Raw genomic sequence first — 17,509 nt, 5'->3', positions numbered from 1 at the left:
TGTTCTCAGATACTTTTGTTCTGAGTTCAAACATCTTTCATTAAAGTTTCTTCTGCAAGATCTTTGGGAAATACGTAAATCAGCAATGCGTTCCAGGTGAGTGGTCTTCAGATGCCAATGGAGTGCCTAGTCACCACTCAGGGGTCCATAAGCTAAAGCAAACTGCTAGAAATCATGTTAAAGCATGAGAACAAAGGCATAGAGTGGGACGGGAACTGGTATGGAAGCTGTCTGCAAGTAGATTTTTTCAGAAGAAAAGCAGAGTGAATAAATATCAAGGTCTTGAAGTAATAAGCCTGTAATGGCAGTAATTGTTTTCGAAGCAGAGAAAGCTGTAGCTCACAGCTTCTGATACTATTTTCAGTCCCCCTAAAAACACCCAGTGCAGATAAGCTTACATGACTCAAGACAGCAAGTCATGAGACTGTGAATAGGACTTACTATTCACTCATTCAAGATCACATGATCTAATATTTGTAATGGAAGTACCTTCAGCTTGCCAGTGGCTTTTGCCATCTTCTCAAAGCCAAGATGCATCATGAAGAACGGCAGGGCGTCCTGTGCCTTTTTGCGCACATCCCCGTTTCGATCTTCAAGGCAGGAGTACAGGTGAGGCACACACAAGAGTAGGTCAGAAGGAACACAGCGGAGGGCAGGCAATTTCTCAGCCAACCAACCAAGAAGCTGAAAGAAAGTTTTAAAATAAAAGCTTTTAAAGAAATATTCATAGTGCTGTGTCAGCCACGGGAGTCTGAACAGCAGTCCTTCACATATCATTACATTTTAAAAGGCTAGTAGGAAAAAACCACCCAAACTTTTTTCAGACAAATATTCTTTAAGAACATCAATTTTCGTATCAGCAACTACAAAAATTAAAAGATAAGTACAGCATGTTAACACACAACTATTTTAAAACTTTAAGCCTGGTCTCTTTGCAGGCTGTTTCTTCCTTTTGAAAGGAACAGAATTCCAGCCGCTCTTTTTAAAGTCTCCAGGTCTGTTCCACAGTGAATTTGAGAGAACACACACTAGCTCTTAAAAGGTTAATCAAAAGAGACAGAAATTTCATTTTAGAGGCACTCAAGTCTAAATAACAGCTATCATGCAGGAAGCTTGTTACTAGCCTTTTGAGGTTTAACAATTTTATGTCAGTACAAATATACAGCTACTTGTTTTCCCATATAATGGTATCATTGTGTCATTTCAGTCTGCACAGATAGAGTCCATAGCACATCAGGTTATTCTGATTTGACACACCTAGGAAATTTACTTGACAGAAGCCTACCTCTTGTCTTAGGAAAGGATTTTCTTTTTTGAGCTCTTCAGACAGGTCTTCCCCTTCCAACCACTCTTTCATGCCAGTTTGTTCGGCCCAGGCATTTACAGTTGCTAGTGCAGCAGCACGAACGTTATTCTGCAGCAAGAACAAGATTTAAAAAGAATAAACCTAAAGAGGGGTCAGAAGATTATGACAGAAGAAGCAATAGTCACCCTTCCCATGAAAGCAAAAAGCTTCCACATCACAGGCTTTGAAACCTCTTTTTTTATTTGCAGCTTGAGAAGTCTAAGATTCAGAAGAATTTAGCTTCAGTGATGATATGAGCTGCACCAATCTCCAAATCAGACATTATACTTATCTACCATAATTTTTTAAAAATAGGTTTAATAAAGAGGGTGAAAGGGTATCTCTAAAATTACTTTTACATGTTACCATTCATTCATGACAATTCTGGGAGTCCAACTCTCAAAGAAGCTAAAAAATAACATTAGTGACTTATATAGTGCTTAAAATAGACTGCACATTCATAAATCCAGGCAAGTGAATTATGGAGCCTGCTATGAGGGCACTCTCATTTAGGATACACATGAGCAAAAGTCAAATCAGGAATGAGGGAGCCCTCCAACTCCTACTGATTTCCATCTTTAGTGTTTTTTTCCAAGCAAAATTTAGAACACTAACCTTTTTTGAAGCAACTATATGAAGTTATGAGAAGCCAGATGGAATATTTAACAATCGTGTTTCTTTAAAATGTTATCAGTCTAGATAGACATGACTCTGTACATATGACCCTCTCCTGTGGGTTGAATTTCTGGGGAAAGCTAATAACATAGACTCATTTAGATAAGTATGAACCACATTAAATCCAGAAGTAACATCCAGGTATGTCTGTACACAAGAAGTCAGCATCCTTGCTTTACCAACTTCTCCCATCTTCCATCTCATTGAGGAAAAGAAACAAATTGTGTGCTGCAGATAAACACATGCTCACCAGCCTCTCTGACAAGGCCTTGGTTCCCACCACCCAAATTTAATTTGTCTTCACTCATGGTTCAAGCTAACTATTTTCCTCAACTATTCTGTGGGTCCATTATAAACATACTGAAGTAGGACCCCAAATGGACCATCCTCATCTTCAAAAACTCAACAAATTTGATAAACTAGTGAAATCTTGCAGTACTTAAAAAAACATACCACCGTGAGAATGTTCAAACAAGCACACAATCTTCTGTCAGCATTATAGTGCTTACAAGTTTTGTCAGTATTATGCATTTTAGTAACAGTTTAAGTTAATCACAATTGGTCTTATCCTTAAACCACAAACTCTCCTACCAGTCTGGGGCTTTGAGCAGCCTGGTCTAGTGGAAAGCATCCCTGCCTATGGCAATGGGGTTGGAACTAGATGGTCTGTACAGTTCCCCTCCAGCCCAAAAAGTTCTATGACTCTACAAAAGGAGCTTGCTGTTACCTCAGGATAATTGGTGAGTTAAAAGAACAATTTAACAGTCACATAAAATCTCAGTTCTTGAAGACAAAAAATAATTTGAACCAGGAGACTTTTATCTAGCCCTAGAACGTGTCCAAGTCCTTCCATTGTTTGGAACAGGTAGATCCAGCTTCTGCTCTCTTTCCTACTCACATTCCAAGCAGACACAGCTGAAGTATGCCATCTTCGATAATTGCCCATGACTCATGGCACAAGATACTGGCACCTTCCCAAGCCTCTTTATCCATTACTTCAAATAGCCCTTTCCCATGGTCCTAAGCTTGATTTTGACACAGCATCCTGGCAAACTCGATGCTGATGTTATTTATACAAGCTTCAGTGTCAGTTGTGAACGCCCTGTGTCTACTTACAGTACAAAGGTCTCCTACACAGTGACAAAGACAACAGTGTACACTGGAATCCACAGTGATACACTAAAAATTCTACAAGAAACTTTACCAAGCAAACCTGTTCAGTGTCTAAAATAGTGTACTTTCAGCAGCAGAAATATGCCTATAGTCACCACATTCATTTAAAAGCCAGACTGTTTCACTGGGTTTAGTTACAAAGAGGGAAATACATCTGAATATACATTCAGTCACATATTCATATTTGAATATTAAGTTGTCATTCAGGCAAGAACCTTTAAAAAATAACTGGTAAGCTTCCAAGGAAATTTTAACTACCATCCACCTTTCAGGTATAGCTTAGATACACAAAACAACAAAACAGAGATCCTGACATCTGTCCTACCTTACTATCTCCTAGGACTGTAATGACAGGAATCCCCAAATTTTTCACATACTGTTTGATATTGGGGCCCATTGCTGTTGCTAGTTGCTGGAGAATGCTCAGTGTTTGTTGCACCTGCACACAAGGGAAAAAAAAAAAAGATTTAAAAAAAAACAGTGTTACAAGCATTTGTGCAAAAACTCCCAGTTATACAGGGAAAAGAGACACTGCTATATAATAAGCTTTTACTTTAGCATGCCTGCTCAATAACACCTATTCCAGCCTACAAATTCATCACACTGAAAAATAAAAAATACTTCCATATTCTGAGCAAATTAAATTTCAAGTAAAAATATTTTCAGACAAGGGACAATTCACTTTTGTTACAATACAAAGCAAATAGTCAAATTCTTTTAAGATGTCCTTATATTACATTCAGAGAGTAAAGGCAGATTTTCCTTTCTTTCGAAACATTTTTAAATGAAAAAAAACAAAAAACAACAACAACCAAAAAAAAAAAAAAAAAAACAAAAAAAAAAAACAAACAAACAAAAAAAAACAAACAAAAAAACCCCAACCACCAAAAAACAACAACAACAACAAAAAACCCCCCAAAACCGCAAATATTTATTAAAATAGGCAAATATATGATTTGGAAACACACAGCTCACTGTTTTCCAGCTGTTGATTTAATGACATTGAAAGAGAACACAGCAACCATAAGCAAGGTTCAGAAATCGTAACCACCTTAAGTTTTAAGGTGGAAACAACTGAAAGAGGATTTTGAAAAACATACCAAGATTTTATTGGAGTCATTGAGACGACCCTTCAGAGCAGCTGGAAGCTCTCCTATGTTTGGTTGTATGAACTTTGCTTCATTTATTATGCTTGTCACTTCATCTAAACCTTCCTTTCTGATCTTCCAATTTTTATCTCCAATCTTAGCCACTAGTTCGGCTGTGATCTTATCACTGCAAGAGAAAAACAGGTGAAGTGCCTGTTTACTTAGTAATACCTCTATTAGTATTTGAGTGCTTTGACACCATAGATCTGGAAATGCTTAGAAAGCATTTATAAATACAAAGTTATGAATTGCAGTGGAAGTGTATCTTCAGGTGCTAGAATCCAAACCTACCCAATATCTGTTCTTGGCAAGAGATCCACAGTGTCATTCCCAACCTCCTCCTGTTCTTCTTCTTCACCATCATCCCCACCTCCCACACTGTGTCTGGAAATGCCACGAGTTGGAGCTGGTGCTGTCTGTCCTTGCATCTACAAGCAACACAAAAATCAGAAACAATAATTTTACAACTTTTCGTTTGACATTAAAAATAAAACCACTTGTATGATATGAATGCACTGACTCAGAACAACAGATTTCTAAACCATTACACTATTCAAACACACCCAAGAACTTTATCAGTCCATAATGAAAAGAATTACTATTGGGATAGCTACACATAATAAATTTGCAACCTTTGTGCACTGTCTTAAAGAACCTGGTTCAATTACAAGCCCAAGGGTTAGACCACAAGATTACTACAAACTCCAGCTACTGAAGTTCCAAAGTAGCTTTAATGACACTTGGTAGCAAAAGAGCTCCACTGCATACCTTTTCAAATTCTGCATCTATCTGGGAGAGAAGGGCTGGCTTCTCATCTTCAAAAAACATTCGCAGAGAAGGTCCCACATAAAGATACATTACTCCCAGCAATGTAATGGCAGAAGTCCTTACAGCCTGCCAGAAAGAAGAAAAAGCACTCAGTCTCCAAATTAAGGACTGATAATAATTCAGGATTAAGATTCTAAATTTACTCACTGGGTTAGTTGCAGCAAGAGCTGTCTTCACATTACTGATGAAAGCTTTGACATTCAATCTGTGGAAAAAAGACATCTCCCATAAATAAAACAACACAGGAAACAGCACCAACAAACAAAATCATCACAATATGTTAAATAAAAAAGAAATCCCTAGACAGATTTACAAACTAACTTAGACGCAGAAGACATGTATACTCATAAAATATCACCACAGGTACAGTGTAGACAGTAGTTGCTTAAAAAACTACTGAAAGATCAGTTTGGAGAATAGCCTACTGTGAAAATCAATCAGAACGCAATTTATACCAAAGCCTACTATTATCACAGCTGGAAAGTTTCTTAAACTACATAATCCATGTGGCTGCTAGGACTGACATATTGAGGAATGAATCTAGAAACATTTCAAGTACCTGAAACATAACTACACAATAAAGGTGAGAGTTTATTATTGTTGTGGTGGGTCTTTTTTTTTTTTTTTTTTTTTTGTTAGTCTCATGATTTTCCAGAAAGAGGCACAATTTTCAAAAGGATATATACAAGTCAAATAAAGGAAGGTTTAAATTCCTGAATCTTCTATATTATCTGTGCAGCCTCAAATACTGCTGTTCTAGTAACACATTTATACACATTACCATGTTGTAAACACATATTTTTGGGGGAATTTACTAAAGAAGAGTTTATTTTCCAGACTTAATCAATGTCACTATCCATTTAAAGGCCACAAAATATCTTAAGGAACAAGAGCTCAGATGAACAGGATCTTAGTTCCAGATAAGAAACATACATTCAACTTTCTCTCACCAATTTACTTAAAGGACTTACCCAGAAAAGCCAAACTCTTTAATTGCATTTGAAAGCCAGTTCAAAGTTTCTGACTGGTTTTTAGGGTTCTTCTGAGAGAAAGCCATAGCCACAACCTGGAATATAAGAGTTAAGTGTAAACTTTTACTGGAAACCAGGTGGCAAAACACTAATAATGGAAACCTGAAGGGGTTCAACAAGCCAAGGTGTTGCACCTCAGTTGGGGCAGCTCTCAAATCAGGCTGGGGGATGGAGAGAGAGTGTGCACAAGAGCATCCAGCCCCTCCAGGAAGGCTGGACACGACCCAGCCAAGTGCACTCACAGCCCAGAAAGCCAACAGTGTCCTGGGCTGCACCAAAAGCAGTGTGGCCAACAGGGTGAGGGAGGGGATTCTGCCCCTCTGCTCTGCTCTTATGAGACCCCACCAGCAGGGATGCATTCAGCTCTGGGGCATTCAGCACAGGAAGGACAGGGATCTGTTGGAATGAGTACAGAGCAGAGCCACCATGATTAAAAGGATGGAGCACCTCTTCTATGAGGAAAGGCTGACAGAATTGGAACTTTTCAGTTTGGATAAGGCTCCAGAGTGATCTTGTGGCCCTTCAGCCCTTGAAGGAGGCCTTCAAGAAAACTTTTGAAATAGGCATGCAGTGGTTGGACAAAGAAGAATGGATCTGAACTGAAAGAAGAGTCGTGGCTGCCCCATCCCTGGAAATGTTCAAGGCCAGGTTGGATGGAGCTTTCAGCCTGGTCTAGTAGAAGGTATCCCTGCCTATGGTGTGGGAGAAGGACCTAGATAATCTTTAAGGTCCCTTCCAAGTTAAACCATCCTATGATTCTATTTTCAGTTTTGAAGGAATATACATTTAACTTCTGCCTCAGGAAGTATCTTAAGAGCAAACAAATCACTTTCATGCGACAGAGAAAAATCAAAGATTTGGGATTTTCTCCTCAGACTGAAAGGACACCCTACATATTATTTCTGACTTTATTTACTGATGAATGCCTCTGCTGTTTACTCACCTGCTCAGCAGTCCACGGCAACTGACACGCTTCTGCTATTGCTGTCATGGCCTCTTTTGCATTAGTTCCACATTTCACATCACCAACCTTGTCTACAAGACCATCCAGCACAACCTGTGCTGAAGTTTTGGAGAAGTTTCCTTTCTGTGCAATCAATGCAACTATATGCAGTTTCATCTGCATCACCTGCAATGTCCAAAACAGCAAGAAAGGTACTCATGTCTTTGTGTATTTTAGACTATTTTTTCTCATTCTATATACCTATGGATACACATAAGAATTATAGGGATTTGTGAGTAAATACTAATATATGCACAAAATTAGTATTTGTGTGTATATGTACTTGAATATGTAGAAGTATTTATGCACACAGATGTTTTGTACACACACGTAGGTGTTTTGTGTGATTATACACAAAAACTGTGCACACACAAATACATACTATTATATGTATACACACAACCATTAATACTGGGCTGCCATTATCTACTTTTAGAACTTATATACACACACACACGCTTATATATATGCACATGTATACATACACATCTAAAGACAACATCCAGATCCCTTAGATGACATCTAGAGCCTCCACAGAAATAAAGTCCAGTTTGAGAGTTTATATTCTCATTGATTACAGATAACTGTGGTCACAGTGACAAATGCACTTACAGCCTTTCACAGCTGGAAACTACTTTACATTAACAAAAATGGACTATTTAGTTACTGAAGGATAATGTATTACCTGAAAATTTGTTTCCTTCCAACCAGGTTTCTTGGCCAGCATTCTTACTAGGGCTTGGCAAGGCATTTCACTTCTTTCCATAAGCTCAACAGCCTAAAGGATAAACACTAAGTTAGCCAGTGGGTCACAAATTATACAAAACTCAAACAAATTCTCAACTGTCCTCGAAGTATTTTCTCAATACTGCATTAAATCACAGAAATTCTCAGTGTAATAATTTACCTGAAGAGCCATTTTTACAAGGAGTCTGAGGTACTAAACTAACATTTAACCTACAGCATTCACAACACTACTCCTTTAATGTTCTTTAACAAATGTCCTTAACACTCACTATTGGCCATTCCAACCTTAGGAAGTTAAACACTTATTAAAAACAAACAAACAAAATTCCTGAACAACCCACCAGCCCCTCAAAAAGCTGCTTTTGTTTTTAAGATGAAGTATATTACACAGCTTTCATGCTGGAATGTTGACTACACAGCAGAGATTAAGCCTGAATATGATCTAAATAATGGGGTTTAGCTGTTGTTAGGCTTTTTCATTCAACTGAAATGGCAAAATTTTAATAAAGCAGGCTTCTGCAGCAGCATTTCAATGCAGCCTGTCACCATTTCCTAACTGAAGTTAGTCACTTTTCCCACTAAAATATTAAAAGCTCAGTCATGACTGTACTGGTACAGTAGTATGAACTACTTGTACATCTACAGTTGAAGCTTTTCTGAATGTGAACTCTCAAAGGTCTTCTGATGGATACCATCTGAGGGACATTTGATGCTTTCTTTTTGTTTGTGACTACATGAAGCACTTTTTACTAGCTCTGAAGACTGCTAGTACTGTCTTTAAAAATGAAAGCCTCTAAACATAAAAATTTCAACTGGCAAGTAGTTGATTATAATCAATTGCTGCCTAAGATGCAAACAGCAGGAACTTATTTGCAATAGATTTGGCCTAGTTGTTGCAAAACCTTCCATTTAAATCTAGCTATCTTTGAGACCAAGCTTTACAATTACTTGGGAGTTTTAAAAAGACCTCCAAGTATTCTCAATCAAAATGCAAGTATTTTTGACAAAAGCACAACTATCTACATTAAGGTAAAATGCTTACTCCACTATTGTTACGGAATTTAAACCATATAAGCCATTTGGCTTTTGCAAGTATTGTTTAATCCATCTGAAGTGCTGACATACAGCTACTACTAGTAAGTATTTCAGGAGACTTACCAGGCCTAAAGAGCTGAAGAAATTATGACTTGTTTTCTCTTTCCCTACTGCCTCTCTTATCAACTGTTCCAACATACCTTCTGAAACTCCTCCATGCAGGCAAGCCTCTCTTTCCAGTTACCACTGTCCAACTGCTGGATACAAGAAGCTGGAAGGACAGCAGCAGCTTTCTCTTCACATACTTCTATCTGCACACAGATTACAACAAGGTTAACACCCGACCATATCCCTTCAGAGGAGGGCAGCAACCCCTGATTGCAGTTTAGGAGTCTTAAGGGTTTAGAAAGCTGCTAGAATTGCACTGCAACAAAAAAGTAATCTCTGGAGGGTACGAGAAACTGTGCAGACAGTCAAAAATAATCTTGAATACCAACTACCTGTTTAAAGAAACAAGTAGAGGTAACCTAAAATTTTCAAGGTAATTTTGGATCAAGTCTGAATAAACACTGACAAAAATGAATCAGAAGTTGATGAGGGCAGACAGGAGAAGACCTATATCTTCTGTCTCCATTTTAGCAAAATGGAAAATGAAAGTTATTTAGTGATAAAAACTTTCCTTGTTTCATTGATGTCTGCATCACCTTCAGGAACTGTATTCTCATTTTCTACAGTATAGCTAGCAATACAAACTGGATATACAATAGAAATTATTCACTCTAAGCACTCCAAATATAACTATGGTTTGGACTGACAGTCCAAAATACTTGCAAACACATCTAGCAAAGCTTTAATAGTTTTTTTTGTTACTCTTTGACCCATAGATACCTGAGTTTACCTGATTCCCTACCAAGAAAGTAGGTAGATGCTCATCTAACATGCAGAATTCAGTAATTTTTTTGAAGCATAACTTAATACAAGCAGCACAGAACAGATTTTTATTAGTTCATTTAATTATTGCTTTATTTCACTTCAGATTTCAGTGTAAACTCCAGAATAATATATTCTCAGGCTTTTAATACTAGAATTCTTCAGCAAATCATGTGTCCTAAATTACATATGAAGCATCACTGTTTTTTACATCTCTTCCTACTTCAGGAACAATACACCCTACTATAAGGGTATCAGCATGATTCATTGCTTACTGTCTTATATGACCTGGTTCCAACAACAGCCTGAAGAACAGGTGTACTTACCAAAGACCCATTTCACCAGTTATAAATTTATACATACTGCTTTCCCTTCTCCTATCAAAAACAAACCATCTCCAAGAAAAAACTCTGTAGTACCTAAAGAACTGATTAACCAAAGCTGCCATCTTTGGTTACAGAGGGCTCTGTATTTCAGAGAACAGCAGAATACTCACAGAGAGCTCCGACTCAAAGATTTCTTTGGTCTCAGGACCCTTCTTGCCTTTAGCCCCAGCACCTCCTGGGCCTGCAGCTGTAGCTGGTTTGCCCTTCTTCGGTGGGACTCCTGCCTGGAAAGTTAATGGACATGTTAGCCAAGATCAAATAGGTCTCTAGCTCAGATATCAAAAGAACTGCTGTTCTTCCTATACTACACTTCTGTATTCTAATGTCCAAAAAAATACATATCTCTGACAGCGTAACAACTGCAGGCAGAGATGAGCTAGAGCTTATTTAATGAATATATTGCTTTTAGACTACAGGTTTTACAACACACAATAGGACAATGAAAGATGAAAAAGGAAAGAGTGATGTACTTGTGAAAGTTCAGGAAATAATCACTTTGTATGTTTTCCTATGGATACTGGTTAGATACTAAACTTGTGACTGGTGTCTCTTTCTCGGGTTATCTGAGTACCAAGAGATTTCAAAAATTTTATCTATTCTTCTATTAACTTCCTGGTATCCCACCTGAAGAACTAAGTAGCGTATTACAAAGATCATTACTGCAGCAAATTTTTAAAACCTAAAGAATAATATTAAAGAAATACAGGCTAATAATTCAAATTACTTCAAAATATACAAAGGAACAAACCAAAAATGATGGTGAAAAAAATATCCAATACTTAATTAGTAACCTTGCTAGTTACAAGAAATGTTGACTTCAGCCAAGTATTACTTTATCACAGGGCACATCAATGTTACAACATCAGAGGCTCCTCTGAATGCCTCCAGTCTTTTATCACTATTTCAAAATCAAAATCTGGTATTAAGACATGACGAGACAGTTTGTATCCTTAAAAACTGAGACTTCATTACATTCCCAGAACATCACAGATCCCGTTTGCTGTTAGGCTCACCTCCCCCTGCAAAAGGACAGTGATAACTCAGTGGAGGCAGATGTTCAACAGGCCACCTTTGATCTGCAGTAACTAACTATTTGATGCAATCACAGACAACTGATTGTCAGACAATCTCTTACCTTCACTGCAGATCCTTTTTTCAGTGGTCCTGGTTTGGCTGCTGCATCTTTTGTTTCTTTATCTCCTGCAGGCCCTGCAAGAGCAGCGGGCTTTCCAGCAATAGGCTTGCCTTCTTTTTTCTCAGCTGCTCCTCCTGGTTTTTTACCATAAACCAATTCTACCTTTTCAGCACACTCTTTTATCTGCCAAGCAGTGGGGAAAAAAAGGTGGGGGTGGAAAGAAGCTATTTAGCTACCATAATTGTATGCCCAGTGTCCCTCTACCAGTGGCTCAAACTTGACTAACGTGGAAAAAACGTGAAGAGTTTAAGTTGTTTACTCTACAAAATTTTGTCATCCTGTGTTCCTTTAATAATAAGGTTAACTAGTCATGGCATCAACCATTACTGTATTGCAAAAATAATTCTACTAGTTCAAAATGAAAGTGCATTAATATACAAAGAAAACATTGACACCCTACTGATACTCATAGATGCTCTAAGAGCATCTGAGCACCTTAAATTAAAAAATCTTCATTCAGTAAACATACCTGTCAGCTTATGCAAAAGTATAACAACTTTGTTGTTGGGAAGTAAGTCTTTAATACCAAATCCTATCAAATAATAAAAAATTCTACCGTATGGTTGTGACCCAAAAGCTTGTTTCAGACAACAAAGTGTTAAAAAACCAAACAAAGCTCCATATACCACCAACCAAAACCACAACCAAATCTCACAACCCCCCTCATAGATAATACAGCCAGATACTTTATGTAAGAATGAAGAGATTTTCAGATTTCCTGCAACATTTCCTGTAACACTTAAGTAAAAAATGTATCTTAAAAGATCTGTGCTGAAATAAATAGGCTAAAGCACTGTATTTCACCTTCTCTAGCCTAAAATGCATCTTAAATGGATAAATGGAACCTTTTTTACAACATTTATAACAATACTCACCCGATCAAGCTTTAGTTTGTCTACATCTGCTAGAAATGGATTCACAGCTTTCTCTCCAGCTACTTTCAAGGCAGTGCCTAATGCTTCAAATCCAGCATCTCTTACTTCAGGAGCAGAATCATTGATATGCTGCAGAGAAAGACAATTTATGTCATGTGACTTGTGGCTCACATCTAAACATCTTCTATATAAATCCTCTCCCATTATTTAAAATCTGAATCCACTAGAGTAATCCTTGACATTCCACTGCAGAAAGAAAAAGGCTGTTTTCACTTCTGTTTTCCTGTACTGACCAAGTCTACTTTTTCAAAGATACAGCCATTTTCTCATCTTTGTTTTTTTCCACAAGAAGAGGTTGAACATTCACGCCTTAAACATCATGGAAGTTCATAAAGAGTTTAAAGTTCTGCAATCTTCTTCAAATCTCCATTTTTTAAGCTAGGGATATTGCCTATATCAAGAAAAGGGCTATTTGCAATAAGAAAACATATACATCATTATCATTTACACTGATAAATGATCTAGTGTCACTGCCATGCATGAATGGTTGCTCTTTTATTCAGAGTAAACAACAGCATTCCAACAAAAACTTGTTAGAGATGTGTGCAAGAAGCAAGTGGCAGTCTCTGGGATAACAGTTGTAAACCACTGTCTTAATCAATTGCAAACATAGTGAGTCTGCAGCTTCAAAAAGGCTAAGAAAAAGGAAACTGAATTGTTCCCCTGACTGACAGTCATCTTCAAGTTTGAAATCAGCCAAAACTGACTCTGAGGGCTACACAGCACACAAGAACTCTCTGGCCTTTCTCCTCAAATAATCCAAGGTTTTATCACAACAGTGCTCAAGTCAATGCCAGGCAAGTATCAACTCTTTCTGCTTTACCTTGAGAAGTGCAGCACAGAAAGGTTTTAACAGACTTTTTGGCAGAGTAGAAGGTGTGCAGTGTCGGAAGCTTCTTGCAATGAAAAGGGATGTTTGCTGCTTAATTGTAGGGTTTTTGTTGTCCATGACTGCCAAAATATCTTCACTTATGTTCTGCAATGTGGTCTACAGGGTTGAATAAAAAGAGTCATTATTTCAGTAAAGAGAAAAGCAAATCAAAATTGGAGACCAATTCTCAGACAACGGGGACATTTTCACTCTTACTTACTGTAAGAAAGATTGCATCAATGGCCTCCTGCAGTGCTTGTACTACCTGGGGCTTCTTCTCTTTGAATTTCTCCAGAATTGTTGGAACAACCTATGGGAAAGAGAACTAAAATGTCAATGCCCTCTTCACTATATAACTGGAAAGCCTGATAGCCCTGGTACTTTGCAGAGAAGCCAGTAATCCAAACATCTCCACTATCCCCCTCCAGAAGCACAGAACAGCAGTCTGAACTAGTTGATTCATGCTGTTCTCCAATTTTAAACTAATTCCAGTCACTCTACTAACAAAGACAGATTTTTACAGAATTTCATAACAAAAGGCAGACCTATAAATTCACATAATTACAGATTATGGAATTATGCTGGAATACAGAGCAACAGAATGGAAATGAACGATTTCACAACATAAATGGTGCTGTGCTCTTGTATTCTAAGAATCCAAGAAGGCATTTCACCAGTCCCCTCTTTCCCAGCTTTCTGACAGCACTAAGCTGTCATTAAGAAGAGCACTAAGCTCATTAAGAAGTCCTCATCTGATCCACAGCTGATAAGAGAAATGACTCTAAAGCAACCAGAATCCTCTTTACAGCAATATTTTTCAGATCTATCACCTTGAAAAAGCACATCCGACAGTAAACTATGCCACACTGGAATTTGACAGCAATTTCTACCTAGTCTAGGTGCTCAGACAGCCACCGCTGAAAAAACAAATAGATAAAATATTCAAGGGACAAAAAAAAAGTAAAAATAACTACTACACTGCAGACATTCCCATGTGCCAGTAATATGAGCAGGTCCACTTCAGTATGGGCTCTGTAACAGTAAGGACTTCTGTCACTGAGCCAGAAACATGCAGATCCTAACTGTGGAAAGCAGGCTCTTTTCAAGATTTCCATAAACATAACAATTCATACTTTGGAAGCAGTCAGATGCTTTACAGAAGTGACACACCCTTGCATAACAAAAAAAAAAAAAAAAAAGGGTTTTTACTCAGAAATGGTTTTTACACTGTGACCTAGGTGCAGGTGGTATCCTTTTCTGGGCTGCAACCTCCAAATTCCCAGTTCACAGACTTCAACATCCAAAAAACCTTCAGATAATACAGATGGCACCATAAAGACCATCATACATGCTATTGCAGGTTCTAGATAACCTTACACTTTACAGAGAACAAAGTCATAAGGAGGAGGCCATTAGGCCTCTGTTTTAGAAAATGCTGACAGGTAAAATGAGCATTTTTTAACAGTGAAGTCAGAAGCCATAGCCCATGTGAGAAGGAGAGGAAAATTAGTCCAGGGGTACAAATGCAGTCAGAACTGAAGCTTATGGCACACATGTACTCAAATACAGTGAGGAGTACGATTCCATGCATGATTTCACTACTCTCATTAGAACACAGATTGCAGACTGGCATTGCAGTCCTATATTTAAGTAATAGAGTGTATAATCATACAATTCTAGCAACAATTCTGTTTTATAACACTTCAATGCCCACTCTCAGGAGAACTCTACATCTTCCTCACAAGTAAATACATCCAGCAAACAAATCAAACGAGCTGCTAAAATGAGTACTGAGATTATGCAATTCAGAGCTGCCATTACAGTATTGAAAAAGTCATCTCCTCAACGCCATTTGCTTGGCAACCACAGAGCTACACCCTTATTTTAGAAGCTTGGCTTTTTCAACACTAACTCTGTAGCTACAAGGGTTAACCTTCAGGAATCAACTCTAAAACAGATACAAGAATGATTTTTATAACTACAGACAGCTTTCAGAATGAAAGTGACTGTCCAAACTATTGTTCAGAGTTCAGGAGACTTGAATGTTTCTGAAGCAGTGAGCAACTTCCCCATCCAGAGACAATACTGCCAGCAGCCAGGCACATCAGTTCTCTAACCCCATTGCTCTTGTTTATCACACAAAAAATTTGATTGAGCAGCTTAAAGAACACAGTGACATAGACATGAGAAACAAGTGAGAACTGAAACTTATTAAAAGCTCTCTTTGTTTCCACATACTGGTTAAGTTTTCCTGTATTCTCTGGTACTAGCTACTGGTAAGAGATAAGCAGCAAAGGAGAGAACAAACAGCACTAAACTGGAGCACCAGAACATTTTGGTACCAAAAAATCTCAGAATTTTTTGCCATTTACAGCAGACAAAAACCCCCACAAAACCCAGGCAACAAGGAAACAGAACACCCACCACCTACCATCCCCCAACATTCAAAAAACTCCAACCAACATAAAACATACACCATGAAGGTGCTAAGTTGAACTCTGATTTAGAAGCTGTCTTTTTCACTGTGGCCTATATATGCATTCCTGTGGGGGTATCTCTAGGATGAGGTAATGTAAATAAAGTTCATTTAATGGCAGAACAATTCAATTTTCTTAGTAAAGAAAACTTATATTGCAACAGAACATTTCATGTTGCTGAATATGAATGAAGAAGGTCCTTTCAAACTTATGCTACAAAGATCTAGGCAAGTATTTCAATGCTTACTTTTATAAGGGGTTGGTAAGCATTCCTAATTGTATAGAGAATACCTTTGATAAATACCAAGGCTTGACAGGGAAAAAGGAAAGGGGAAAAAAGATGTCCAGCATGAATAAAATCAGGAAAAAAGTACATACTCTTACTTACATGCCCTGCATACTGTCCGAATTTCTTTCGGAGGCCTGTAGCTAGTCCAGCAAGGCATTTGGCAGCCAAAGCAACCAACATAACATTTGTATCCTTTCCAACAACCTGAAGAGAAAATCTGAGTTTCAGAGATATGGAAGAATTTCTTACAATAATCAGTGGGCCACAGATTGGGTTATTTCCTTAACTGTTTCAGCTAGTAATTTTCTGCTCGAGTATTAAATCAACTGTATCTTTTAAACTATCATACAAATAAATTACAAAAAAAATTAAACTATATGCGCACTCTGCGTTTTATTTAGTACCTTTTTGAGAGCTTTCACCAAGTCTGCATAGTCTCCCGATTCCAGCTTGGGATTTTTCACTAGCAGTTCAACAGCCTCTAGAGCTTCTTTCCTTTCTTGCCACTTTTTTGCTTCCTGCAGAGCAAATAATTTACATTAATCTATAAATATAAACGGTTCTAGAGAAGCATACTTGCCACAAACCTTAGATTAAAAACCTTTATTGCATCCTGAGAAAATCAAGGTCTCTCTACAGTTTAATATCAGAAATTGCAATGAAATATGAACTACAGTCCTTTCCCAGGACATTCCTCAGCCCTTTAAAATAACAGGGGCTTTATTGCTGCTAAATCCAACTTTAAAACTTTTTTATGACAGCCCATATGTTATTAACACTAGTTTGTTATTATCCATGTGGCACTAAAGCACACACTGCAGAACTTCCAGTAAGTCTTAAGACTCATCAGCTATACAAAGAATTAACAGGGAATATTTAAGTTTATGCTTACTATTTTCTCATAGAAGTCTTTGGGAAGCTTGGAGAGAATTTCTACAGCTTCAAGCAACTCATATGCATCCACCTGTGGTACCGCCTCTTCCTCATCATCATCTCCTGCAACCAGGAGAGAGAAAGTTGTAAGCAGAGTGACACAAAATTTTGACTAGAGCACCACCTAAGGCTCATTGTTTAGAAAGTGCTATCAGCAGTGTCAATTTTGCTATTTCAAAAGACAGATACTCTTTAATGTAAAGTTTCTGCCTCAGACACACTTTCTTGTGTAGTGCACTCCGTGTACTTTTTGCACCAGCTTGATTACAATTACAATTTAATGCATCCCTTCACAATCTATATACAATATATTTGCCAATAGAGTTCAGAGATCAAATAGTTTACCCCCATCTGCATCTCCTCCAAGTCCCTGCTGCTGCTCAAATTTTGCTTTCAGCTCCTGTTGGGAACGCAGGAACCTGGTCTGCTTAGGAGCAGCTGATGACACTTTGATCCATTCTTCTTCCAGTTCTTTTAGCTGCCAAAAGGGAAAAGAATAATTGTATCA

At 37.9% G+C, this 17,509-nt stretch overlaps 1 protein-coding gene across 4 annotated transcripts in view; it reads right to left on the bottom strand.

Moving 5' to 3' along the window:
* CKAP5 (cytoskeleton associated protein 5) overlaps positions 1–17,509 on the bottom strand; it is a 50,958-nt gene that overhangs the window by 17,555 nt on the left and 15,894 nt on the right. For all 4 annotated transcript variants that reach the window (XM_066187978.1, XM_066187979.1, XM_066187980.1 and 1 more), the window contains exons 6-25: positions 17,347–17,479; positions 16,961–17,064; positions 16,473–16,586; positions 16,168–16,272; positions 13,523–13,612; positions 13,255–13,419; positions 12,372–12,500; positions 11,437–11,619; positions 10,412–10,525; positions 9,186–9,296; positions 7,889–7,981; positions 7,144–7,329; positions 6,141–6,235; positions 5,317–5,374; positions 5,110–5,235; positions 4,633–4,769; positions 4,294–4,468; positions 3,519–3,632; positions 1,286–1,414; positions 490–684 (exon numbers count right to left, since the gene is read on the bottom strand). In XM_066187978.1, the coding sequence (XP_066044075.1) occupies positions 490–684; positions 1,286–1,414; positions 3,519–3,632; positions 4,294–4,468; positions 4,633–4,769; positions 5,110–5,235; positions 5,317–5,374; positions 6,141–6,235; positions 7,144–7,329; positions 7,889–7,981; positions 9,186–9,296; positions 10,412–10,525; positions 11,437–11,619; positions 12,372–12,500; positions 13,255–13,419; positions 13,523–13,612; positions 16,168–16,272; positions 16,473–16,586; positions 16,961–17,064; positions 17,347–17,479 (2,556 nt within the window). The remainder of the gene's footprint in view (positions 1–489; positions 685–1,285; positions 1,415–3,518; positions 3,633–4,293; positions 4,469–4,632; positions 4,770–5,109; positions 5,236–5,316; positions 5,375–6,140; positions 6,236–7,143; positions 7,330–7,888; positions 7,982–9,185; positions 9,297–10,411; positions 10,526–11,436; positions 11,620–12,371; positions 12,501–13,254; positions 13,420–13,522; positions 13,613–16,167; positions 16,273–16,472; positions 16,587–16,960; positions 17,065–17,346; positions 17,480–17,509) is intronic.

The sequence above is a fragment of the Chamaea fasciata genome, unplaced genomic scaffold (assembly GCF_029207755.1).
Source record: "Chamaea fasciata isolate MVZ Bird 193981 ecotype frontalis unplaced genomic scaffold, bChaFas1.0.hap1 SCAF_7, whole genome shotgun sequence".
Lineage (NCBI taxonomy): Eukaryota > Metazoa > Chordata > Aves > Passeriformes > Sylviidae > Chamaea > Chamaea fasciata.
The sequence above is the reverse complement of the archived record's forward strand: the minus strand, read 5'-3'. Positions and strand labels throughout refer to the sequence as shown.